This window comes from Mus musculus, chromosome 9 (genome assembly GCF_000001635.26).
Source record: "Mus musculus strain C57BL/6J chromosome 9, GRCm38.p6 C57BL/6J".
NCBI lineage: Eukaryota > Metazoa > Chordata > Mammalia > Rodentia > Muridae > Mus > Mus musculus.
The window spans coordinates 44,740,744-44,768,577 of NC_000075.6; the positions used below are offsets into that span (position 1 = coordinate 44,740,744).

Below are 27,834 nucleotides of genomic sequence, written 5' to 3' on the forward strand. Positions count from 1 at the left end.
GCAGATGGTTGTGAGCCACCATGTGGTTGCTGAGAATTGAACTCAGGACCTCTGCAAGAGTAGTCAGTGCTCTTAACCGCTAAGCCACCTCTCCAGTACTCCTTACTCTTGTTTTTTAAAGATACTGTCTTACTATGTAATCTTGGCTGGCCTGGAACTCACAGAAATCTGACTGCCTCTGCCTCCCAAATGCTGGATTAAAGATGTGCTCTGTGGGTGTGCTTGGTGCCCATAGAAGCCAGAAGAGGGCAGTAGGTCCCCTGGAACTGGAATTATAGTTCCAAGCCACAATATAGGTGCTGGAAACCAACTCCCTGGGTTCTCTGAAAGAGCATCATCAAATGCTCATAACCTCTGGGCATTACTCTGGCCCCTAGAGGTTTTTTGTTTCTTTTGTTTTGGTTTTTCAGGATAGAATTTCTCTGGGTAGCCCTGGCTGACCTGGAACTCACTCTTTAAGACCAGGCTGGCTTCGAACTCGGACATCTGCCTGTCTCTGCCTCCTGAGTGCTGGTTAAAGGCATGCACCACCACTGCACAGCCACCATAACCCAGGTTTTTACAAGGGGGCTGGGATCAGGTTATGTTGCATGGAAAGCACTTTGCCAACTGAGCCATCTCTGTAGTCCCCACCCCCTTTTAATTTCCATTTTGTATTACCTTTTACTTGGGTGGGGTTGGGTTGTATTTGGAACTCATTAGAGACCAGGCTGGCCTCAAACTCATGGAGATGCACCTGCCTCTGCCTCCCAAGTGCTGAGACCACAGGCATATACTACCACGTTTGACAAGGCGCCATGCCGTTTGAGGGATAAGCACATTTCTTTTTTTTTTTAATAAAGATTTATTTATTTATTTATTTATTACATGTAAGTACACTGTAGCTGTCTTCAGACCCTCCAGAAGAGGGAGTCAGATCTCATTACGGATGGTTGTGAGCCACCATGTGGTTGCTGGGATTTGAACTTCGGACCTTCGGAAGACCCACTGAGCCATCTCACCAGCCCGATAAGCACATTTCTAAAGCATCCCCCATCCCTATTCATTTACTCATCACTGTCTGACAAAGGGCAGGCTTCAGGATACTGCAGAATGATATCCTTTAAAAAAATGCTTCATTTGACTGACTCTAAACTGCTAAAAATTGGAATACTCCAGACCTGGCAAAAGCTCCAAGAAGCCTAATTCTACCAAAAACCTCTGCTTTCGGGATTGAGTGTGTGTACTCAAACACACAACAGAGGCACAATACCTGGGAATCAGAGACAAGGCAATGAATACACTTGGATAGATTATTTTCTTTAAAAAAAAAACATATCATTAATCTTTAATTTTAGATCCTATTACAGTATCATGAATCACCAGCAGACTTCAAAGTTAGAGTCCAGTAAACATCTCATTTTATAATACTCTTTTATTTGATTAAGAATTTGCCTTCGTTGTGTACATTGGAATGTTATATTCCCTATGTATTTTACAGGGTTACAAAATGTCTCTCATTTTAAATATTACCCCAAAAGTAATTTCAGAAAAAAAGTCTTGTGAAATTAAACTTGACTTTAAAAATCATAGGGACAAACTCTGAAATACAACTGGATTAATAAGATTTCTCGTCTACTTTACTACATGACAGACTTCCTATCCCAGTCCCCTTCCTCAGAAAACCTCATGTGAAAACGAAGCTAGAGATAAGGATTCTTCCCTGATGCAGTTTAGGGGAAAGGGAAAGGCTAGAAATTTCTTTGGCAAGCCATCCCAGCCACAGTCTTCTGTGGGACTGCCCTGCTTCATGGATAGTATACTCTTGCCAGGGAAGGCAGGTGTTCAGAGGGAGATCTCTGCTCTGCTCTGCTCTGCAGCCACCTGAGAGAATGGAGGTCATCTACTGTTTCCCATTGCTACTGCTTGCAGCCTTCAGCAACTGATCGTCCATCCCGCCCAGTTCAGTGCTTGGCGGGTGGGATTGGCTGATTCAGCCTCTATTGAAAAGGTAATAGATCAAAATGAGCTGAGAACTCCTACAATTATTACATGATGACACCAAAAAGCCTGAGGAGGAGAAAAAAAGGTTTTCAGAAACAAGGACAGAGAGGGAGGTGGTAAATGTCAGGTTAGATGGGGTATATTTGAGTAACCCCTCACTATACACCTCTCAAAATGCTACCACTGAAATGGTAAAGATGGATCTCTCCAGTGATTTAGGGCTAATGAGAAATGGCACAGACTCACTAGACTCATTTCTGCTGGAAAGAAGACTGATGAAGGGAAAAGCATCTGGGAAGGGAGGAGGTGGACACGCGGAATCTGAGTGGACTACGTGCTTCAACTCAATCGCCCCACAGCACGGAGAGAACTGTAAGTTACGTAGGGAACCATAAGTCAAGTAGGGAACTGTAAGTTGGGGTAGCATTAGCAGCAGACATGATTTCCTGTGGAAATGGATGTAGCCATCTTATTCGGCATCTTGAAAAGGTGTGTACACATAAAAGCTGCTTCCCAGCTGGCTACCTTTAATATTGACACAAATGGGATTCACAACACTGCCTGCAACTGGAAGGGCAGGGCTCACAAGGACGACTTCATAAAGAGATGGAGCAATGGATGGATACAGGAGAGAAAACAAGACAACCTTGTATTTCAACTTCTAGACTCTACATCCCTTAAGCAGTTCACTGGTACTGTCTAATGTCAAGAATGGGTTAGATAACCTTGTTCTCAGAGTGCTGAACACAGTACAACAGACAGATGACCCCAGTGTGTGACTAAGTGTACTGAAAGAAAACAGAAAGCAAAGGGGTGTGAAAGACTCAAATCCATAGAGAAAACTTTTTAAAACAAAGTATGAAATATACCTATATTTAGGGCTTAAAATAAAGGAAGACTTAGGTGAAGGCAGAAGAGCTATTTACTGGGGCATTCCATTCCCTGGAGAGCTGGCTTCCTGCTGGCCAAAGAAATCAGCAGCCTTTCCCTTTATGTCAGTGTCATTTGTCAAAAATGTCTCTGTGACACCGCAACACTGGGTGTGAGTTGAGGGTCCTTGCGCGCAGAGAACGTGCACTGTATCAGAAAAGGGGGTTGGGGGACCTCCAATGGCTTGTAAATTTGGAAAACTCTTCAGCCACTTTTGGCTTCTTCTTTATTAATCTGAAATCCTTCCTTTTCAGCTTTCCCTTCTTGGTATTACAGGATTTCGTATTTGTCCACTAAGAAAGTGGTCTCCGTGGAAAACCTGACGGGGCTGTTTCCATCCACCTGGGTCACTTTGGTAACCTAGGGCAACAGAGAGAGGGGAAGGGGATAGGAAAAAAAACAATGGTGAGTCTCTGAAATGTTAACTACATTTTCATCACAGAATATATCACATTCTCTAAAAGCAGCACTAAAAGTACCTTGGAAATACCACAAAGTACTCAGAGCTCATACATGTTACTTGTGGCATCATCTAATCTATCCTTTAGAGAAAATGACTGCTACAGTAAGACAGCAGCTGCCACAAAGTCAAAGCCAGAATGAGTTGCAAGGCTCACTCAGCCTGCCATATAAAACCCAGAAAAGCCAGACATTCTATAAGGATGAACAATTAACATTCTGATCTTAAATAAGCCTGCGACCTCTTCTGCATTACTTATTAAATCCATCTCACACTGGGCGTGGTGGCGCACGCCTTTAAGCCCAGCACTCGGAAGGCAGAGGTAGGCGGATTTCTGAGTTTGAGGACAGCCTGATCTACAAAGTGAGTTAGTTCCAGGACAGCCAGGGATACACAGAGAAACCCTGTCTCAGAAAACCAAAAAAAAAAAAAAAATAAAATCCATCTCAGTCTCTTGTGTCCAGAGCCAGACTATGTTGCAAGATCTTTTTTTCATTTTATTTTATGTGTATGGGTGTTGTGCGTTCACGTTTGTGTATCGTTTTGTCTGGTGACAGCAAAAGCCAAATAAGCATTGGATCAGCCGGGGCTGGAGTCGCAGACACAGGAGTCACAGGATGCGAGTTGTCACGTATACTACTAGTCAAACCTGGGTCCTCTGGAAGAGGACCTTTCTCTGTAGGGCAGGCTGCCCTCACACTCATAGAGATCTGAGAGCAGCAGGAAGGCTCCGGAGGCACGGGTGCATGCTTTGCTGCTGCTAAGGGGAGAACTGACTCCATTAACGTGTCTTCTGATCTCCACAAATGTGCTGGGACACACATGGTCCCACAAATACACACAAAATAATTTTTTTTTCTTTTTAGATTTCTTTCATGTGTGTGTATTTATGTGCCTGGTGCTTGGGCATTGGATCCACTGGACCTGGAGTTCTGGATGTTCATAAGCAACCATGTTGGTGCTGGGAACCACGCCAGAGTTCTCTGCAAGAACAGTAAAGGCTCTTTATCTGCTGAGCTTTCTGGCCCCTTCAAACAGAAGATTAAAAAAACAAAGCCCCTCAGAAGGCAGACCTCTATGAGTTGGAGGGACGCCTAGTCTACATAGCAAGTTCTAGGCCAGCCAGGGCTACATAAACAGACCCTGTTATAAAAGGGGAAAGAAAAGAAGTCTGCTGATTAAGTCAGAACTGGAGTCTGTAGAAGACTTCAGCTTTGATTTTTGCCTCAACATGAAACTGTGCTACCTATCAGACACTTGTCCTGCCTTCCCCATACCTGCCTTCTGTTACAACAGAGTACCTGTATGTTGCAGTAATTCTTTTTGGAGATGAAAGAAACTTGAACAGGGAAGAAGTCATTAGGCTGCCCAGGAATGCTGAACTCCAGGCTGCCACTCTTATTTTTGGCATCAATCACTGGCAGGCACCACTCCAACGTATTTCTCCGACTGTCATGTCGATATTCCCCATCGATCTCACCAATCACAGGCGCGCCAACACCCGATCTGTCATGAGAAACAAGCACTTAGTGTAGATGTCTAGAGCTCAGAGAACTCCAACAAGAAAAACCAAACTCAAATTTGATAACATATTTCAAATTCTGCCTCAAATTTTCTAAAAATTATGCTGCTTGGTAACTTCAAGGATGGAAGTCATAACACCTTGGCTAAGGACATCACTTAATTCCCTTTGTAGAGAATGACAAACAGAAAAGGCATTTAAGATAAGGCTCTGGGGGCTGACTAGACCTAGGAGCTAGCAGGGAACTAAGACTGTAGATGTCTATGAAAATATTTTCAAGCCGGGCAGTGGTGGCGCACGCCTTTAATCCCAGCACTTGGGAGGCAGAGGCAGGCGGATTTCTGAGTTTGAGGCCAGCCTGGTCTACACAAGTGAGTTCCAGGACAGCCAGGGTTATACAGAAAAACCCTGTCTTGAAAAACAAAAAAAAAAAACCCAACCAAATAGACAAACAAAACCTTTCATTGCAAAAATCACTAATGGGTTGCTAGGCTGTTAAGGACATTTAAAATTTTTATTTTATATTTATTGGTGCTTTGACTGTATATGTCAGTATGAGGGTGTTGTATCACTTGGAACAGGAGTTACAAATAGTTGTTAGCTGCCACATGAGTGCTAGGAATTGAACCCTGTCCTCTGGAAGGGCAGCCAGTGCTCTTAAGCACTGAGACATCTCTATAGCTCCCTGTTAAGGACTTTTTAACAATGAAATTCTTTAATAAATAACAATGATAAATAAAGCAGTTTGGCAGTAGGGGGAGATTTTATACACCAATAATAGAGGTAAACTCAATCTTTGAGAAGATTTGTTTCGAAAAAGAGTTCATAATGTTTCAAACCTTACTGAAGCCAATGCTAGTGGGTTGATCTGATTATAATTTAGTGGATTTATTTGGTAAATGAAAAGTGAAAGCAAGCTGGGCAGTGGTGGCACACTCCTTTAATCCCAGCACTCGGGAGGCAGAGGCAGGCAGATTTCTGAGTTCGAGGCCAGCCTGGTCTACAGAGTGAGTTCCAGGACAGCCAGGGATACACAGAGAAACCCTGTCCCCCCCCAAAAAAAACAAATAGAAAAAAAAGAAAAGTGAAAGCATGTCTACAAGGTATGGGCAAAATAGACTGGAAAAAGAGATACATGGTTGTCTTTGGCTAGTTAGGATGTACTTTGCATTCCCACGGATGGCTGACAGGCAGTGTCACCTACTCCCACAGATTCTAAATTTACTCTTCTGTAGTTCACCAGTGACACTCAATGCTTACACTAGGGGCAGGGTAAATGAGGAAAACAAAGACTACTCTAAGGGTGGCAAAAGACTTTAACTGTTTCCTATCAACTTTACAGTGCTCGCTCTTCCTCTGTGCTCGGTTCTGACTCTGACTTATATGCTGGGGTAAAATGTTTTTCAAAGATCTCTTCAGGCCACTGCAAAGCTGAAGGAAGACACAGGAAACCACCACAGCCATAATTATAGAGTAGACAGACCTAAAAATGGTGGCATTCCAAAAATAGTGTAGGAAAATAAATCTCAACAAACAAAGTCCACCCGTCAGCAGTGCCCAAGTTCTACCACTGTTCAAGGTAGCTATTTATTGTTCTGAAAGAACAACTGACTTTTGGAGACAGTCACCCTATTATTTTACTTTTTTCAAATTAGGGTCTTTTGTATAACATAGGCTTGAAATCAGAACTCTCCTGCCTCTCAAGGGCTGGAACTATAGGTGTGCTGGCTAATCCTATTAATGCGAATATTGGCATTGTGGTTTGAATAAAAAAAAAAAAGGCCCCGTAAGCCCATAGGGAGTGGCAGTATTATGAGGTGTGGCCTCATTGGAGTAGATGTGGCCTTTTTGGAGGAAGTGTGTCACTGGGGGGGTGGACTTTTGAGGTTTCAGGAGCTAAAGCCAGGCCATGTGGCTCACTGTTCCTGCTGCCTGATGATCTGAATGTAGAACTCTTAGCTATCTCTCCGGCACCATGTCTGCTTGCTTGCCACCATACTTCCTGCCATGACAATAATGTACTAAACCTCTGAACCTGTAAGCCAGCCTCAATTAAATGCTTTCCTTTATAGGGGGCTGGAGAGATGGCTTAGAGGTTAAGAGCACCACCATCTGCTCTTCAGAGGTCCCGAGTTCAATACCCATTAGTCATGTGGTGGCTCACAACCAACTATATTGAGATCTGGTGCCCTCTTCTAGCCTGAAAGCATAATGAAGACAGAATGCTGTATACATAATTTTTTTAAAAAATGCCTTCTTTCTTTTTTTTTTAAGCTGTCATGGTATCTCTCCAGAGTAATAAGACAATGGTAATATAGCATATTTTAAAAAGCAGAAATAAGGTCAGGTGGTGGTGGAGCACACCCTTAATCCTGGCATTTGGGAGGTAGAAACAAGTGGATCTCTATGAGTTCTAGGCCAACCTGGTCTACAAAGTGAGTTCCAGGACAGCCAAGGCTACACAGAGAAACCCTGTCTCGAAAAACCAAAGAGAGAGAGAGAGAGAGAGAGAGAGAGAGAGAGAGAGAGAGAGAGAGAGAGAAAGAGAGAAAAACCCAGAAATAAGCATGACTAAAATTAGACTTGGCCAAGATAAATCCCTCAGTAATCAAAGGAAACAAAACTAGAAATTAAGTATTATTTTGTTGTATATAAAATTATTTTGTGGGGCTGGTGAGATGGCTCAGTGGGTAAGAGCACCCGACTGCTCTTCCGAAGGTCCAGAGTTCAAATCCCAGCAACCACATGGTGGCTCACAACCATCCGTAACAAGATCTGACTCCCTCTTCTGTTGTGTCTGAAGACAGCTACAGTGTACTTACATATAATAATAAATAAATCTTTTAAAACAAAAATTATTTTGTTACAATAAAAGTTGAGGCATATAACAATACGAATACTCTGTGGCTCATAATTAAACCCTGTATTGCCTAAGGCAGGGCTGAGGATGAGGGTAAAAGCTGAAATAGTAACAGTGCACACTCTACTGGAGACACATGATATTCCCAGAGGACCTTGAGAAAATGCCAGTGAACTACACAAGACATCATTGGAAGGAAAATTTTAAAGCGCATGCGTGTATGACAGGGTCTTACTCCATAGCCTAGGCTGACGTGGAACTCAAGCTCAGAGGATCCTTCTGCTTTGGTCATCCAAGTGCTGCGATTAGTGTGTAAGCCACCACACCCAGGTTGACATACGTGTTTCTCTTGCCCGTGCTGACAGTTTCCCAGGTGTATACATGTCAAAACTTACTGCACTGCATGCTTCCTGTCAATCATAACTTAAAGCTTCTAGAAAACTTAATAAAACTGATGTAGGCATACTGTATCTAAAACACACTCCTCCCTTCAGAGAAAGAGAAGGGAAAGCACAGGCTGGCAGACTAAGCTTCTCTGAAATGTGCAAAAGAAGTGTGACTGGGAACAGCCTCATCCTCCTGGCCTTGGGAAGACTACAGAGTGAGTGAGTGAGTGAGGCCTAACTCAAAAAAGCAACTCTAGCACTACAATTCATTTGTCTTGGTTTCAAAGCACAGTCCACCCCCCTTCAAAATGTACAGCTCAAAAAAGAAAAAAAAAAAAAAGTAAAGCTCACTTCAACATGGTGTGGGAGTCTTTAACCATCACATTAAGAGACAGAGGAAGGTGGGTCTCGGAATTCAGACCAGCCAGGGTTACATAGTGAGACCGTTTCAAAAAAATTCATTCTAACCAAACCCAACAAACAAGTCAAAGCACACATCTCCGTGCATTGACAACTGCACACTGTCTACAAGATCACAGGACCCCCGGGCTGGTGAGATGGCTCAGCGGGTAAGAGCACCCGACTGCTCTTCTGAAGGTCCTAAGTTCAAGTCCCAGCAACCACATGGTGGCTCACAACCATCCTTAAGGAGATCTGACTGGTGTGTCTGAAGACAGCTGCAGTGTACTTACATATAATAAATAAATAAATATTAAAAAAAAAATCACAGGACCCTTTCACCACCTGCCCCTTTCCCATAAGTACTTTACTCTCTACCTCTGGATTTCTATTCAAAAAGGATACCCTTTTCTAGAAAGCCGCGTGTTTCTACCTTCTTTTTTACATTAGTCATGATCCCCACCCCACCTCCTTTCTCCCTCAAAACAGGGTCACACAGAGCCCAGGATCAAAGTTCTGATCCTCTTGTCTCTACCTTCCAAGTGCTAGAATTATAGGCCTATGCCACCATACCAGGCTTCACAACTGGTTTTTTAGTCAACTAATTATTTTTGTTTTCCAAAACTGGGTTTGTGTAGCCCTGGAACTTGCTCTGTAGACCAAGCTGCCTCTGCTTGACTCAAGAAAGCCTCTGCTTCCAGAGTGATGCACAACTGGTATTTATGAAAAAGGAGTATCAGTTATGCCTAGTGCTTCAGACCTATAATCCTAGCTACTCTTGATATTAAAAGGCAGTCTGGCCTTATTGTGAAACTGTCTCAAAACAGGTACAAAGAGGACTGGGAACATAGCTCAGTGGTAGAGCTCTTGCTGTGTTTAAGCCTCTAGGTTTAATCAGTATTACTTCAGGGGGAAGAAAATAAGCCAACATTTCAGAATGGATATACGGTGAGGTACTGCCTCAAAAATTCATCTCTAAGCCCCAGGAACCAGCTCTACAAATTAACCCAAGATAAGGATTATTAAGAGACTTTCACTTACGGGAGTGGGATAGTGATGACCACATCATTGAGCTCTAAATTATCTTCCTGTAGTTCGTACTCTATGTTGACATCACAGCCATTTCCACTTTCCGAAGGCCAGCAATTAACTGAGAAGAAAAACAAGGCCATCACAATTCAGCTTTAGAAAAAGAGTAGAACTATTTCTTGGCCTTTGGGCTAAGATCAAGAGTATGGAAGAATAGAAATACAGCTGACCGCCGCCAGGCAGTGGTGGAGCACGCCTTTAATTATAGTGCTTGGGAGGCAGAGGCAGGCAGATTTCTGAGTTTAAGGCCAGTCTGGTCTACAGAGTGAGTTCCAGGACAGAGAAACCTTGTCTTGAAAAACCAAACAAAAAAAAAAAAAAAAAAAAGAAGAAGAAGAAGAAGAAGAAGAAGAAGAAGAAGAAGAAGAAGAAGAAGAAGAAGAAGAAAAGTACAGCTGACCAACAAATCTATAGCATCCTACATAAAACTACACACTGGTGGCTCAAAACCACTGTACTTCCAGCTCCAGGGACCTGATGACTTCTTCTGGCCTTCACAGGCACCTATTAATAGGTGGCATACATTCATTCAAACACACATATACTTTTAAAAAATTAAAACGATTAATTCAAATATACAAAGTAATAGCATCAATTCCACTTTGCCAAAAAGAACTTGCTATGGTAATGAAGGTAAGAGAATACCCATCACAGCTTGGTGTGGTGGCGCACGCCTTTAATCCCAGCACTCGGGAGGCAGAGGCAGGAGGATTTCTGAGTTCGAGGCCAGCCTGGTCTACAAAATGAGTTCCAGGACAGCCAGGGCTACACAGAGAAACCCTGTCTCAAAAAATCACACACACAAAAAAAAGAACAAAAAAAAAAACCATCACAGATACCTACTTGTCAACGGAATAAAAGATTCCTCTGTTGTTTGTAGTCTCCACTTTAGTACCCCTACATCACTGTTGACTGGAAATGACTTCTCTGGGTTTTTCAAGCCAATGAGAGACTCTGCAGTAAAAAGTTTTTTATCCACATTTGGATGCGTCTGGAATGAGAAAAGAAGCCTGAAGTTCAGAGTGACAAGTAAAGGGGCCAGGCAAGACGGCTCAGTAGGTAAAGGCTCTTGCTTCTAAGCAATAACCTGAGCTGGGACCCCAAAAGAGAACCAACACTGGAAAGTTACCCTCTGCCCTCTGTGCATATGACACGGCACATGCATGCCCATATAGACATATATACACACAGATACAACACAGATACACACAGAATAAATAAATACACTGAAATTAAAAAAGAAGAAAGAAGCTGAAAATGTAGCTCAGTCGACAAAGAACTTGCCTAGCATATATGGGGCTCTGGATTCAACTGCCTACAGTCCTAGCACTCTGAAGTTAGAGAATCAGACAATTAGAAGTTCAAGGTCATACTCTGTTACATAGTGAGTCTGAGGCCAGCCTGACCTATGTGAGACCTTGTCTCAACTATTGCACATCAAGGGAGGGAGGGAGGGAGAGAGGGAGAGGAAGACTAACAGGAAATAAACCCCTCTGGGTTTACATGGTGGATAAATAGGGTTCCTAATAAATTATATATATATTAAATTTTGTGGAAAGATTTGCCTTCTATAGAGACTTAAGATTTTATACCATCTTTAAAAAAAAGGTGGCTAAGGCTATAGTTGAGCCTTGCTCGAACAAAAGCCTGTATTCAACTTCAAAGTACTGCAAAAATCAAACAGAACACCCAGAACAGGAACCATGCTAGTACTCAGTATAAAAAGCCTCTGCATACCTGTAGCTGCACCCCTTTCTTATCTTCATTTTCTACATGAAGACGAATCCGGCCAAATTTGTCATCTGAGATCCTAAGCATGATCATGCCATGCAACTCCATATTCTGTAATCCTCCATCTCTCCCACAGGTTAGTGTGATCTTCTCTTCAATCTTCATGTGCACACTATAGAACAAAAGTCAATCAGTATGTCAGGAAAGTAGGAACCAGGCTGGAGATGGGAGTTATGTTGGCAGTGTATGTCTAGCATCATGGAGCACTGAGTGACCCGCAGCGCCACATGAAACCAGGTATAATGGTACTGCCTCACTCGGTGTGTGTACTTGGGAGGTAGGATTGGGAAGCGAATCAGGAGGACTTCAGGCTATCTTTGGCTCATAGTGAGCTGAAGGTCAGTATGAACCACAAGAGACCCTGCCCTTAAAAAGAAAGAGAAGGGGCTAGAAAGATGGCTCAGCTGTTAGAACACATACTACTATGAATACCAGGTAGCAGTGAGAAAAAAATAAAGAAAACCTTCAACATGAAAATCATATTAAGTAGTCATGGAAGCCATGGAGCTAAAGCAGGAGGATTCCCACAAACCTCAGCATGGGTTCCTACAGTGAGTGCCATGATTCAAGAAAGAAGGAAACAAAGAGAGAAAGAAGACAGTAATGTCTAAACTTACATTGTAAGCAAATTTAAAAAACATAAGCCGAGTGTAGTAGTATACCTTTTAAATCCCAGCGCTTAGGAGGCAGATGAGGTGGATCTCTGTGAGTTCAAGGCCAGCCTGTTCTACATAGCAAGTTCTATGCACTGTTTGTCTCAAAACCAAAAAACCCACGTTTTTGTTTTTTTCTTTTTTCCGAGACAGAGTTCCTCTGTATAGCCCTGGCTGTCCTGGAACTCACTTTGTAGACCAGGCTGGCCTTGAACTCAAAAATCTGCCTGCCTCTGCCTCCCGAGTGCTGGGATACCACGGCCGGCTTTTTTTTTTTTTTTTTTTCCCTGTATTTTTTAAAAGAGGAATTTCAACATAGATACTCTGTAAAAGTAGACAATACTTCCCCTAGAAGATATGTTTTATTAAAGAAAATCTCTGTGCCAGGTATGAGATATAAGGCCTCCAAACAACACAAGCTATTGTCTCTGCTCTTGTCTGCGCACCCTAACTAGATGCTAAAACGACTGTTGAAGATACAACTCACTTTGCTTTCAGGACATAGGGAAATTGGTGGATCTGACCTGGAAACTTCTTCCCTGTTGGCTAGCTTTCAGTGCTGGAAGATAGATCCTATGCAGCCACTGGGGAGGAAAGATAAATGGCCTTACCAAAAAGTACTAACCCTGAATCCTGTACTAGTGTCCTTCCAGGCAAGGTAGGACCAATGGTGCAACAGGGGCAAGTAGGTTAGAGGAGGAGAACCTACTGCTTTCTGGTTTGATCTGAGGCCTACACTTCACAAGAAAGATTTCAGTATGTAAGCCTAGTTAAAGTCCATGGTTTGGGATGTCACAGGCCTTAGTGGAAAACTTACTGTTATTTTGCTAAATGGGTATATCACTACACTGTTTCCTAAATATTTATGTTTATACACAGATTAGCATTGCTCCCAATCTTGCCCAGTATAGATATACAGCTTATAAATATTATAACTGAGTTGTGTGTTCTTTTCACAGGCTCACTGGGGTTGGAAATTTACTACAACAAAGCACTATTTACTATTTACTCATTATCTATAATTTAACGGAAAAATGCAACTGGAAATTATATCTAATTGTGGTGGTTTGAATGAGAATGGCCTCCAAAGCCCATTGAATATTTGGTTCCCAGCTGGTGGAATGTTTTAGGAAGAATTAGGAGGTTTAGCCTTTTTGGAGGTGTGACCTTAGTTGGAGGAGGTGTGTCTGGGGGTTGGCTTTGAGGGTTCAGAAGCCCACATCAAGCCTAGGCTCTTTCTCTTTGTCTGCTGTCTGAGGATCAGAAGGTAAGCTCTCTACGACTGCTCTAGTACCATGCCTGCCTGCCACAATGCTCCTGTCAATGATGATTATAAACTAACTCCAAAACTATGAGAACTCACAATTAAATGCTTTCTTGTCCTGATCATGGTGGGTTTGTTTTTTTTTTTAATAGCACTAGAACACAACTAAGATATAAATATATGTCTGCTTTGTATAAAGATTTTTAAGAGGGCTGGTGAGATGGCTCAGTGGGCAAGAGCATCCGACTGCTCTTGCGAAGGTCTGGAGTTCAAATCCCAGCAACCACATGGTGGCTCACAACCATCTGTTACAGATCTGACGCCCTCTTCTGGTGTGTCTGAAGACAGCTACAGTGTACTTACATATAAAAAATAAATAAATAAATCTTTAAAAAAAAAAAAGTGGGGGTGGGTGGGTAAGGGGGACTTTTGGTATAGCATTGGAAATGTAAATGAGCTAAATACCTAATAAAAAAAAATGAAAAAAAAAAAAAAAAAAAGATTTTAAAGAAGTAAGCCACAAGTTTTTACTCCCCTGTATACTACAGATTATCCTATTCCCTCAGAAAAATGTCCAAAAAGTATTAATATTGGTTATCTCCACCATATGAAACTTACATAGTTGAGAAGACTTTTATACATTTAAAAAAGTTTTTTACTATAGAAATTAGAAATACATAACAAGAAAAAATAAGGCTATTGCTATGGGCAATTAGTAAGTAAATCTACACATATTCTGTAATAGAAACGTATGTCTATATACATGTGGTGTGCCTACGTGTATGTTTGGTGCCTGCAAACACCAGAGAAGAGGGCATTGGATTCTCCAGTGCTAGAGTTACAGATGGCTGTGATTCACCATGAGGGTGCTGGGAACTGAACTTAGGTCCTCTAGAAAAGCAGCCAGTCAGTGCTCTTAACCGCTTAGCCATCTTCCCAGCTCCAGAATTGTTTTGAAGGTAGGTAAACTACAGTGACTACAAAGAATATTTTGGGTTCTTATTTTGCTGGTTTTTTTTTTTTGTTTGTTTGCTTTTTTGTTTTTTGCCTCAGCCTCTTAGTTCCTTCCCAAAACAAAGGCACTAGACTCAAAAACACAAAAGTTCAAATCTTAGAAATGTAGGGCCCCACTTTACCTTTTACAAGAGTTCATTCTGTGCTGAAGGTAACTTCATCACTTAGAGTCTTGAGAATTTAAGAATTTCTATGTGATGGTGTTTAAAAGTATGAAGCCTTCATTGGTCAAGAACACATTCTGCCCAGGCAGAGAAACCCTGTCTCGAAAATCCAACCAACCAACCAAACACATTCTGCTCTTACAGATGACCTAAGTTCAGCTCCCTGCACCCATGTGGAGTGAGCTCACAACAGCTTTTAACTCCAGTGCCAGGGGATTCCAATGCCCACTTTTGGCTTCTGTGGACACCTGCATTCATACATGCACAAGACCCATAAATGCAACACGTAAGGTAGAGAATAAACACATCTTTTTTTTTTTTTTTTTTTTTTGGCACGGGGACTGGAAAGATGGCGCAGTAGTTAAAGAGTACTGGCTGTTCTTCCAAAGGACCTGGGTTCAATTCCCAGCACTCATATGGCAGTTCACAACTGTCTATAACTCCAGTTCCAGGGGATCTGATGCTCTCACACAGACATACATACAGGCAGAACACCAATGCACTTAAAATACAAATAAATAAGTAAATAAAAATTTTTTTAAAAAAGGCATGAAACCTCAGCTTTTCTCAAAGTAACCAAAATAGCACATGTAATTTAGTGAATGAAGCCATTTATCCAGATATAACTGTTCATTTCTAACAAAACAGAACACACGAAAGAGTAAACAGTCCACTTTTATGCACACCTGATAGTGGTATCCTCCCAGACTCATCTTTCAGTAGGCCTCCAAACTATCAATAACTGTAGGTCTGGGATTAAGGGCAAGAAATCTGCATCTTGATTATATGAACTTGATTAACCTATTGCTTAAAAATGCCACCGACCTGAGATAAAAGACAAATTGAATTATACTAGATTCAAATACATAAAATTTAGCATGTTAATTTGCTTTGAGGACCTTCACAAATGTTATACTAAAGATTGACTTTCCTTTATAGTTTTAAGGAGAAAAAGACAGGACAAAATATGGGTTAATGGAGCTCTAGCTCTATAAATCGAGGGTTGCTTTCTTTGACCTAGGCTTTCATATAACTGAGGCTGACCTTTAACTCCAGATCTTCCAGTCTCTACCTCCCAAATGCTGGGATCACAGGTATGTCCCACCATGTCATGCTTAAGAGGCAAGTTACATAACAGGCATAAAGCTACTTTTCCTAAATTAGCCAATAAAAGGCAAATTTTAAACTTCATAGGAAATAGATGGCTGAGTTCCCAATGATACTTAAAAGTGGATAAAAAAAATATTGTAAGTCAATATCTGGATTACGCACTAAATAAAAATTTTAAATCAGTAACAGTTAAAAGGCACAAAAACATGAGGCTAGAATGTACGCAGCTCAGAGGTAAACAGTGTGCTCAGCATACGAAAGGTTCTGGGTTAGATCCCTAGCACAAAAATAAGTAAATACATAAATAAGCAAGAACTGATAGAATTTAAAGACAACTTTAAGGGCTGGAGAGATGTCCAGTAGTTAAGACCACACACTGCTCTTCCAGAGGAGAGTGCCAGTGCCCACGCAAGTAGCTCGAAACCCCTGTAACTCCAACTCCTGGAGGTCTAATACCTCTGGTCTCTTCAGGCATCTGCACTCTACAGAGCTCCACACGGATACACGTGAACTAAAAATAATAAAAATACCCAGATGTGGTAGCACATACCTTTGATTCTAGCATTTGAGAGGCAGAGGCAGGAGGATCTCTTGTGAATTTGAGGCCAACCTAATCTACACAGTTGAGTTCCAGTTGAGTCTGAGCTACATAGTGAGATCCTGTCTTAAAGAAAAACAAAACAACAACATTTTTTTTAAAAGATGGTTTAAAAGAATTGTATTTTTTGTTCTTGAAGTAGTCATTGCTTACCTTTCCATATTAATAGGTGGAGCATGCACTTTGGTTGCTTCTGAGGTACGTTTTCCCATATTAGAAGACATAATAGTTTCACCTTCAGATTTCAATTTGTCCACAAAGTTATCTACTTCCTTTCCTTTAGCTCCAAGTTTCAAAGCCTTGCTGGGGCCTGAAGGTCTAAGTGGAAGAATATAAAACAAGTAAATATGTGATTAAAAAAAACCAAAAAACAAAACCACAAACTTTAATTAATACTACAAACAAAGCTTTCTCTGAAGGAATGTAAAGATCTTAGGAGAAAACCTGTTTCCTAGCGTTGGTGGACAACTACAACACTGATAGTGTAATATGAACTTGCACAAATGGATAGCTACTATTAATATCAAAGTATCAAGTACACAAATATAAAAACTATATTTTTATAGTCATAAATGGTCTGATGGAAACACAGCATTTTCCATTTAGATAAATGTGACTATGCACAAAAAACAAATTTTGCATATACCTTCAGCAGCCACAGATTCTTCTGAAACATTAAGACTAAAAAACCAAGCCGGGCAGTGGTGGCACACATCTTTAATCCCAGCACTCGGGAGGCAGAGGCAGGCAGATTTCTGAGTTCAAGGTCAGCCTGGTCTACAGAGTGAGTTCTAGGACAGCCAGGGCTACACAGAGAAACCTTGCCTCAAAAAACAAACAAACAAACAAACAAACAAACAAAAACAACAACAACAAAGACTAAAAAAATCTGGGGTTAGAGAGAGAGCTCAGGTCAAGAGCACTTGTTCCTGAAGAGGTCCCAGGTTCTGTTCCCAGCACCAACATGGTGGCTCATAGTCATCTCTAGCTCCAGTTCTGAATGTACTCTCCTGACCTCTCTGGGCACCAGGCACCCATGTGGTACACACACATACTTGCAAGCATACACACAAAATTTAAAAATAAAACAAAACCTAATTATTCTAAGAGCACCTGTGGCTCTTGAAGAGAACTTGGGTCTAGTTCCCAGTACCTATAAAGCTCCTCGCACCTGTGTATTACTACGTTCCAGGTGACCTGACACACTCCTCTGGCTTCTCAGAGGCACAAATACAATGAACATATATACTCACAGTCAGGGAAGATATACCCATAAAATAATAAATATTTAAAATGAAAAATTCGTATTCCACAAACAGTTAAATACTCCCCCACTTCACCAATTAAGACCACTGTCATAGAAATGAAGAAATCATGGCATAATTTGTAGAATTCTTTTATAAAAGGGAAAATAACATAGATAGCTCCTTTATTCCTGTCTTTTATATATCTAAATTTAGTATCACAGCTTACATCATTAAGTCCCTCATTATTTAAGTTAGCTTAGAAATCAAATCTCACTCTCATGAGGCACACACATATAGAGCCTTCCTCTGCATCCTAGGTTGCTGGTAATACACACACTAGACAATACCTGGCTGGTGCAGGCGCCACTTTTGGTTTATCAGTTTCAATGATAGTCTCTGTGATCATGGCTGCTGTGCTGCCTCCAGACACTGCAGAACTACCAAATCCGCCAAATCCTGGTGCTTTTTTCCCCTGTCTCTCTGCATCTCTTCGGGCCTGTTGTAATTCCTTTGCTTTACGCCGCATCTCAGCCTTAGCCTCACGTTCTTGAGTCTATGGAAAGAGACGTGTTTATAGCTTTCAGTACAGCCTACATTAGCAAGTAAAAGCAGGAAAATCAGATTAATGAAAGCTAACAGAAAGACACACAACTTGGCAGTCACTTACCTCTCTGACTGCTCGGAATACTTTCTCCTCGTGAGAGTCCATTTCTGTAAAGGTTCTGATCTGTGCCAGGTTAACATTCTCCCGGTATCCCAGGGCAACAATTTCATCAAAAGCAAAAATCAAATCAAAACAGTGCTCAGATATTTCATTTTCCTCTAAGGCTCGGCAATATTCAGGGATCTAATTACAGATAGTAACAGACAACAAGATTAAGAATTTCTTAGCAGCTATGTTTCTAAGTCTTTTAAACACAAATTTCAAAAACAATGAATTTTAGCATTTGGGAGGTGTAAGCTTATAGTCATCTTTGGCTACATAGCATGGTTAAAGCTAGCCTGGGCGACATGAAATCTTGTCTCACAAAGATCCCAATCACTAAAACAATAGGGTTGGAGAGAAGATGGCTCAGTGGCTAACAGTATAAACTGTTTTTCCAGAGGACTTGGGTTCAATTCCCACCACCCCCATGATAACACAGAAATACACAACAGGATGGGGGGCAAACACATTTCAGAAACACAGACATACTTAAACTACTTAAGAACTGAGATATGGGGGGGGGGGCTGGAGAGATGGCTCAGCGGTTAAGAGCACTGACTGCTCTTCCAAAGGTCCTGAGTTCAAATCCCAGCAACCACATGGTGGCTCACAACCATCCGTAATGAAATCTGACACCCTCTTCTGGTATGTCTGAAGATAGCTACAGTGTACTCACATGTAATAAATAAATAAATTAAAAAAAAAAAGAACTGAGATATGAAAGAACGAGTCTGCATTCTCCTTTGGAATACTTATAGCCTAGGAAGGAACCCAACAAGTGTCTGCTGAATAAAGAAATACTGGAGGGGATTGGTGTAGCTCAGCGACAGAGTGCTTGTATAGAATGCATAAGGCATTGCAAAATAAATAGAGGGAAAAAAAGCAAGCAAGCAGGCAGGCATTAAAAAAAATGAGTTGCATGGGTAAGTTGTTGAGATGTATACGAGGGTTCACAAACTGATCATATCAGCTATATTAGAGTCAAACCTACTTTCAATAAAGAACGTAATACAAATGTAATCCAGTATTACAGGTTTCTTACCACCCTTGAGAAGAGCCTTAAAGTCTCCAAATCTTCTAAGATATTGCTGTTCTTTGTAGTGATCAATACCATGTACAGTTTCTCCATAGGTTGGTACACATATCTTACACTCTCTGTTTCAACAAAAGTATGTTGTTTTCCAGTGTTCATGAGTTTTGGGAAAGCTGCTAATAAGCCTTCAATCCGAGTTCGGGTCATCTCCACGAACTGTCGAGAAACAATAGCCTTTCCCGCTTTCGTGCAGACTGCTGCTGCCAACAGCACCTGCCAAGAACATCCACATATGTAAGTACTCCTTACTTATTTGTTTACATTTGCTTTCTCAGCACCTCAGGAGAGCTTCCATATCATAGCACATTAGCACAATCAGTGACATTACATTGTCTTTCAAACAATATTTCATTGTTTCTTTAATTACTGCATGCAATTTATAAGACAAAGGTAGAAGAAAATGAAGCAATTATTCCATAGTATACCTAGAGCTATGTATGTTTGTATATATGTGTGTGTGTATGTGTGTTTGTGTGTTAAAAAAACTTTTGCCTAGAATGTGCAAAGAGTGAGAGGTTTCACTACCAGCACTACACACAAGAACGCATGGAGTTATTTTTTCCAAAGTGCATACTTATATTATTATTTATATTGGTTGACTGATTGTGAGACTCTGTGGGAGTGCCCATGTGTGTAGAAGCCAGAGGACAACTTGAGGGAAGTCAGTTTTCTCCTTCTACTATGAATTGAATTCAGGTTGTCAGGCAGGTGGTGGCAAATATCTTCACCAGCTGAGCATCTCAGCAACCTTACACACATTATTGATTAGTCAATTATGACTCAGAGCTGGGTTGCACTCTGCTTTGGCACAACCACTGACAACAGATCAAGCATTTTCTTTAAAAAGGGTAGAGATTTCCATGTCAAAACAGAAGCCTGATGAGGCAGATCAAAAGGTTTTTAAGAGCTCACCAGAGTATGGCATCACTAGATTAATTCTACCACTCAGGACACTAAAGCACAAGTTCTAGCTTAGGATATATACCTGTCTCAGAAAAAGGAAACAAAGTATTGAATAGGAAGTCCCCAGCTTCCTTTTTGTTTTTACTGTAGGTCATTAAGTCTGAGTTGATCGGCCTTTGAGCAGCCAAGCGTTCCATCCCAATCACTCTTCTAGATATGCAAACAAGCTGTGAAGTGGAAATTCTACAGGCCTGCTGTTTCATCTAAGTTTTGACATCCATGGAGCAATGATTAAGACCCAACAACCTTCTGATAGCTTCAATTTATTTAACAAAACAAATACAGGAGGAGGAGGAAGATCTTCAAATACCAATGAGAGGAGTAGGAAGGCTAACAGCGTGGGGGGGGGGTTGTTTTTTATTTGGTTTTTGGAGAAAGGGTTTCTCTGTGTAGCCCTAGCTGTCCTAGAACTCCATCACTCTAGACCACACAGGCCTCAAATTCAGCAATCTTCCTACCTCCACCTCCCAAGTGTTAGGACTTCTGGTTTAAGCAGTGTTCTAACAGCCTCTTCAGTATAGAGATCCAAGCGTTCATAAGCACGAGCAACAACAAGGAAAGATTGACACATCTGGCAAGACTCACTGTTAGGATGTAATCTCTTAAACAAACCTTACTTGTTAAATGTCTCAATTTTATGGAAACCTGTCCACTACAGATGAAGAGCTTGAAAAACAAAAGTCAGTTAATTTGAATAAATATCCTCAGAGGCGACACTCCACCTCCCAGTACTGGAGAATGAACCCAGGCCTCTAACACAATAGGCAAGCACGTTATATATTCCCAGCATTTTGTCTTAAGTTTCATCTTATTTTATGTTATTTAGGGGTCTTCTTAAACCTTCAATGTATGTTCTTTTTGCCTCAGCTTCCAAAGCAGTTGTATTACAGATGTGCATCCATTCAGTTTCAATGTTTTGTTATCTGTACAGGAGGCCACAGCATCCAAAGACAATGCACGGTCCCAGCACTTGGGAAGTAAAGGAAGGATGAGAACTCAAGGTCATCCTAAAGTTGGGTGTTGGTAGTATACATCTTTAATCCCAGCACTGGAGACACAGAAGCTGGTGGATCTCTGTGAGTTTGAGGACAGCATTATCTACAGAGTGAGTTCAGGACAGCCAGGGCTACATAGGATAAGGAAGGGAATAAGGAGGGGTGGGGGAGGGGAGAGGAAAGGAGGGAAGAGGAGGTGAGAGGTTAGCTAGTTAGGGTATCTGGGAGAGAATTACCACCATACAGTTTTTAAGCAGAAGAATAAAACAGTTCAACTGAGCCAGGGGTGCACACTTTTAGTCCCAGCACTCGGGAGACAAAGGCAGGTAGAGTTCTCTGTGAGTCCAAGACTAGTCTGGTCTATATATCAGGTTCCAGGATAGCCAGGGCTACCTAGAGAGATTCTGTCTATAACAAAATGAAACAATCCCACCGACCTTAATACTTTATATTGTAAAGTGTTTCATCTATATCTAACACAAATAAATTCCCTCCACCAAACAGATTTTTTTTTCTGATTTAAGTGAACATTGCATCTTTCTCATATGAAATCTCAAGAGCTAATACTGTTCCACTTCCCAAATAAGAACCAAAGTTTAGAAAAGGCTAAATTTAAAGGAAATAACAGAATTCGCCTGCATCTCTGATTCTATCAATTCTATACTGAATTTATTTTATCCAGGGCCATGTACATGGTGTATTACCACTACACCTTCAGCCTTTGATTTTGTTGTTCTGTTTTGCTTTTATTGAGAGTACTCCTTATGTAGTTGAGATTGGCCTGTAACTTTTTATTCTCCTGCCTTTGTTTCCTGAATGCTGAGATAACCTATATGTACCACAATGTCAGGGCTGCATGAGTTACTGAAAGCCTGTTATCACACTAGATGCTCTCTGATTATAAAGAAACATAGTTGGGTCTGGAAAGATGGCTCAGTGGTTAAGAGCACTAGCTACCTTTCCAGACCATAGTCCACAGCTCTCTGTAACTCCACTTCTAGGTTTCCAATAACCCTCTTCTGGCTTTTCCTTCTTCTGGCCTTTACAGGCACTAGCTATGCACATGATATAGACATACATGCAGACAAAACATCCATATGTGTAACATAAATTTAAGAAGAAAAAAAAACCTCACATTTTGATCAGAAGCAGCCTAATTACTAATAATACAAGACAAAAAATAAGATATTGTAATATAAGGCATTATATACTTAGAAACTTAAGAGAGTGAACAGAGGAGAAAAGATTACCTCTGATAAAAGAAATAACATTTGATTAATTCAGGGATTGAATACATAAAGATAAGACAGCAGGGTATGGTAATCCCTGCCTTTAACTCCAGCACTCAGGAGGCAGAGACTGGTGAATCACTTGTCAGTTTGAGGCCAGTCTGGTCTACACTGTGAGTGCCAGACCAGCCAGGGTTATGTAGAGACCCTGTCCCAAAACAAACAACAACAACAAAAAATCAGCAGGATAAAAATAGTACCTCAAGTAGGAAAACTCTGATACTCTATTTTAGTCATTTCATTAACCAGATAAAAGCAAATAAGATTCCCAAAGCAGGATCAAAGTTCACGATACTGAATGTAAAGAAACCTCAAAACACCTAGGACATAAGTCACAAGGTCCATATACAGCCTCCAGTCACTAATATACCTGGAAAGATCATCTCTGAACAAAGTAAATTTATCTTGTGCAAAATTAATACTTATCTTCTTAAATGCCTCATATTCACATTCAATGAAGTTTAACAACTACTGAAGTAGAAAGTATATTAAAAGGCAAATTCTCCGGGCGTGGTGGAGCACACCTTTCATCCCAGCACTCGACAGGCAGCAGGTGAATTTCTGAGGTAGATTCTCCTACCACAATTTTCATTAGGGTCTCATACATAGCCCTGGCTGGCCTGACACTCACTATGTGGACCAGGTGAACTCCAGGAGAGCTTCCATTGGAATTATAGGGATGCCACCATGCCTAACAACAGTTCATCAGTCAAGAGCACATTCTGCTAGCACTCACACAGAAATGCACAACCACGGGTAACTCCTGATGCCCTTTCTGCCCTCCTTCAGGTACCAGGCATGCATTTAATGCACATTAATATACATAATAGTCTTAACAGTTAATTTTTAAAAAATGAGTAACTACGACTCTCAAGGTTTTTTGCCAGCTAGTGCTGGCACATGCCTTTAATCCCAGCATGTGGGAGGCATAGATAGGTGGATCTCTCTAAGGCCAGTTCAAGGCCAGCCTAGACAACAGAGTACCAGGATAGCAAGGACTGTTACACAGAGAAATCGTGTCTTTAAAAAAAATTTTTTTTTTGAAATCTTATATTCTTTAAGAAAACAGAGGTTTGGATCCCAGCACCCACCTGGTGGGCAGCTCACAACCATTCCTAATTCCAGTTGGAAGTTACTCCAATACTCTCTTCTGGCTTCTGCAAGCACCAGACACACATGTCATGGTACATATATACACATCCAGGCAAAACACTAATACACAGAAAATAAACAAATCTTTAAAAAAAGGACTGGGGAGTTTGCCTTGCTCTACTAAAGAAACAAATGTTATTTAAAAGGGGGCGGGGAGGCAGGCTGGGAAAGTGGCGTCCTCTGTAAGCATGAGGACTGGATCTGAACCCTATCACCTACACAAAAAGCCAGCCATGCAGCCATGCTGCAAATGCCTATAGCCTCAGCGCTGGAGGTCAGAGACAGGTAAATCCTGGGAGCTCACTGGCCAGCCAGCACAGTTCAAACAGCAAGCTTCTAGCTCAGCATAGCAGAGAGCAAGAGAAGATACCCAAACCTATACCACCCGCCCCCCACATACTCACAATCTGTAAGTCTCACTATCTTAGAAGTCTATAGACTTTATAAGTTTTATAAGCATTTGAAAACTTCTCAGTAGGTAAAGATATCTGTCATCATAGTAAGTCTATTTACTATCTTAATTAAGAACAATGTTTTGTAGATAAGCAAATTTTAGAAATGGGTGGTATCACAGGACTAATCAAGTTTATTCAAAAATAAGTTAGTTAAAAAAATGCTTGGCAAATGTTAAGAAAACTAAGCTTGCAGAAAACTAAAGAAAAAGGACAAATCAGAAGATGCATTTCAGCCAGCATGGTCAAGTCTGTCAGGAAGCGGAGACAAGATGATGGTGAATTCCAGGTCAGCCTGGACTATATAGAGATCTTCCGGTTAAAGAAAAGATATTTTCTCTTGGATATTTTGCATTTATAATTCAGTAAAACCAAAAAAGTTTATTTCTCAAAACAATGTTTATGGACCTGTAGCTTATTCTGAAATATGTTTTTAAAAGATAGAAAGAAATGGATGAATGATTTAGGTGTGTGATAAAATAATTATAATGAAATTTTAAGAGAAACTAGTTGGTAGTTACAGGACTGTTCCCTATAGGGGTCTGTGAAATGTTCTAAATGTTGGGAAATCTTGTATTAATCCCAGCACTCGGGAGGCAGAGGCAGGTAGATTTCTGAGTTTGAGGACAGCCTGGTCTACAAAGTGAGTTCCAGGACAGCCAGGGCTATACAGAGAAACCCTGTCTCGAAAAACCAAAAAAAAAAAAAAGTTGAGGAAAAACTATGAGAAATTTTGATGCAACCTTAAAGATCAAAATTTCACCCCACTTGATATAACTCTATGGTACAGTGATTTTTCTGTAATTAAGTAGGGCCCAAAAACATACAGAAGTACTACCAAGCAGGCCTCTGACTTGACAGAGTAGAATATGCTGAGATAACTGCTCTCCATGACACAGGAGTCTGTACGTATCTGGATCATGCTAAGTGTCGTATTGTATTCGGAAATATAGGACACAGCTATATGAATATGTATTCACATCAAAAGGACAAACAAAAATATTTGTATGCACACATACAAAAGTTTACACATATATGCACACATGTATATGTATACACACATTACCATGGAATACCTAGAGCTTTACTGTTTCACAACAATCTTTCATTTTGTTTTGAGACAGGGTTTCCCTGTGTACCCCTGGCTGTCTTGGAATTCAATCTGTAGACCAAGGTGGCCTTAAACTCAAATATCTGCCTGCCTCTGCCTCCCTAGTGCTGGAATTAAAGACATGTACCACCAAGTCTGACATATTCCTCCATTATCAACGAATTTAAAATATTAAAAGTTCCAAGAACATTTTAACAAACTAGATTTTGGTAAAGGTTATCTGGACTTTTGTTTCCATAAGGTTCTAATGTTAGTTTTAAAATTACACACTCTAACATAAACTATGAACACTCCCTAAAACGTAAAAGAGTAGGTGCACACCTTTAATTCTAGTGATGGGAAGCCTGGTCAATAGAATGAGTTTCAGAACAGCCAGGTCAGCATAGTGAGAAACCTTTTCTCTAAAACTAAAAAAAATGGAGGCTAGAGGTATGGCTCAGCAGTTAAGAGTACTTCTTGTTCTTGCATAGGACGTAGGTTAGAATCCCTGTACCACAGGGAGGCTGATAAGTGTCCATAACTATAGTTCTAGGGAATCCAATACCATCTTCAGGTATTGCACAGACACACAACTTCATATACATAAAATAAAAACATCTTAAAATATAAAAGAAAAAACATACACAATAACAACAACAACATCAACTCATGGAATTGGGGCTCAGGGTCGGTATATGAGGTTTTGGAAATTTTATGTCTAATACCAAATTTTGGGAGGCAAGCCTACTTGATGTAAATTTTATACACCTGAGGCTGGAAAAGAAACTTTCTGTGGTTTAAAGACCAAACATGAATTTCTCCTCTAACCAAATTCTTATCAAAAGAGTTGTTAGTAGAACTTAATAGGACAAGTACCAAGAGAGTCAGTCATGTTACTTAGGTATGCTTTCAAAGCACCTTTAAAAATTCTTCAAAAGTTACTAGATCTAAGGATCTCCTCTTATTCCCGAATATTCAGATTTCAGTCGATTAAGGAGGATCTGGTGGAGTTAATTCTGCTTTCTCCTACCCTCACCTACAAATAACCTCTCCTATCTTGGTAACAGATGAGTTCATAGAGAAATAAGCTCCGCTGGCATCAGAGTCCCCAAGCACAGCCCACCTCTCCTATTCCACATAACAGCTGTGATTACAGTAAGCCACACTCCTGTCACTCCACCAAAACGGTCGGTCCCTTAAAGACAGAAACCCTGTGCTGTCACTCCGTTTCTCTACGTTCTATATACACTCTGCACCAGCCTCGCTGCCAAAGACACGTACGCGCTACCCTAGCACAGGGTAGCTACGGGGACACCGGGGTCCCTCAAACGGGCGCCCGAAGTTACCATTTCCGCACTGCCTCTACTTCCCCCTTTCAATTAAGAGGTGGAGGAGGGAGAAGAAAAGCTTTGAGGCGTGGTGACAAGAGGACGAAAAGCGGCGGACAGGCCCAGCCTCCAGCCCTGCGGTTCCGGAGCTCGCAGGGAACCGGCGGGACCTGAGGACGGAAGACCCGCGCGACAACCACCAGCCCGAGTGGCGGGCGGGCGGACGTGGCGGCGCTGCCGGCGGAGGCTAGGTGGGCGCGGCAGCTTTCGCTCTAGGACTCCGGGAGGCCGTGCCAAGCCTGGGCCGACAGCAGGGCTCCGGGCGCGGCTCCTGCGGTCCCGGCCCAGCCGGCGAGGACGTGGCGAGGGAACCCGGCTCGGCGCTTACCATGGTGAGGCCGCAGGTGGGGCGCGCTGCGCCGCGCTCTGGCTCTGCGGGGACTCGGGCTGCTGCCCAGAGACGCGGAGCTCTGGCCGCTCCGGACCTGCCGCCCCTGACAGGAGCCTCCGCCGCTTCGCCTCTTGCCAAGATGGCGGCCCCAAGCCACGTCTCCAACCGGAAACGGCGCGGGTCAAAGGGCGGGGGGCGGGGCCAGTAAGCTCCGAAGCCAGGAAACTCAGACCCCTGTTAGCCCAGGATTTGCAGGTTTGGCTAGAATTGTGGAGCGTCATTCCTCTGTCCTTTCTTTCTCTTCGCCTGCGTTTATTTGGTGCTGCTTCTTTTTTTTTTTTTTTTTTTTTTTTTTTTAAAGATTTATTTATTATTATATGTAAGTACACTGTAGCTGTCTTCAGACACTCCAGAAGAGGGAGTCAGATCTCGTTACGGATGGTTGTGAGCCACCATGTGGTTGCTGGGATTTGAACTCCGGACCTTCGGAAGAGCAGTCGGGTGCTCTTACCCACTGAGCCATCTCACCAGCCCTTGGTGCTGCTTCTTAAAGTTCGTAAAAACACTCAATGGAATATATAAAATAATCTGTGACCATGAGGAACTAGTATCCTGAATACATAACGTCTAGAACTCCCGTAATAAAGCCGGCATGGTGTCCCCTCACCTGTAATCAATTCCAGGTAAATTAGGAAACTGAGGAGGAAGACCAAAAATTGTCCAGCCGGGCACACGCCTTTAATCCCAGTACTCGGGAGCCAGGGGCAGGACGATCTCTGTAAATTTGAAGCCAGCCTGGTCTACAAAACAAGTCTGGGATAGCCAGAGAGAGCTACACAGAGAAACCCTGTCTTGAGAAGCAAAGCACTAATAAAATACTGACACATACAACATAGATTAGCCTT

The 27,834-nt window shown here is 41.6% G+C and overlaps 1 protein-coding gene across 1 annotated transcript; it reads right to left on the reverse strand.

The window, feature by feature from the left end:
- Positions 1 to 1,399: 1,399 nt before the first annotated feature.
- Arcn1 (archain 1) lies at positions 1,400 to 27,065 on the reverse strand. The gene is made up of 10 exons (NM_145985.4): positions 26,927 to 27,065; positions 19,219 to 19,482; positions 18,138 to 18,317; positions 17,818 to 18,023; positions 16,377 to 16,541; positions 11,367 to 11,532; positions 10,473 to 10,620; positions 9,582 to 9,690; positions 4,675 to 4,879; positions 1,400 to 3,273 (listed from the first exon to the last, which is right to left on the reverse strand). The coding sequence occupies exons 1-10, from the start codon at positions 26,927 to 26,929 to the stop codon at positions 3,184 to 3,186; spliced, it is 1,536 nt and encodes a 511-aa protein (NP_666097.3). The 5' UTR covers positions 26,930 to 27,065; the 3' UTR covers positions 1,400 to 3,183.
- Positions 27,066 to 27,834: the final 769 nt, after the last annotated feature.

Coding starts and splice junctions, on each gene's coding strand:
- Arcn1 (NM_145985.4), bottom strand. Junction 9,691..10,472: donor ATCTTTTATTCCGTTGACAA/GTAGGTATCTGT, acceptor TTTTCTTCTCAG/TTAATTGCTGGCCTTCGGAA. Junction 3,274..4,674: donor AGAATTACTGCAACATACAG/GTACTCTGTTGT, acceptor CTGTTGCCCTAG/GTTACCAAAGTGACCCAGGT.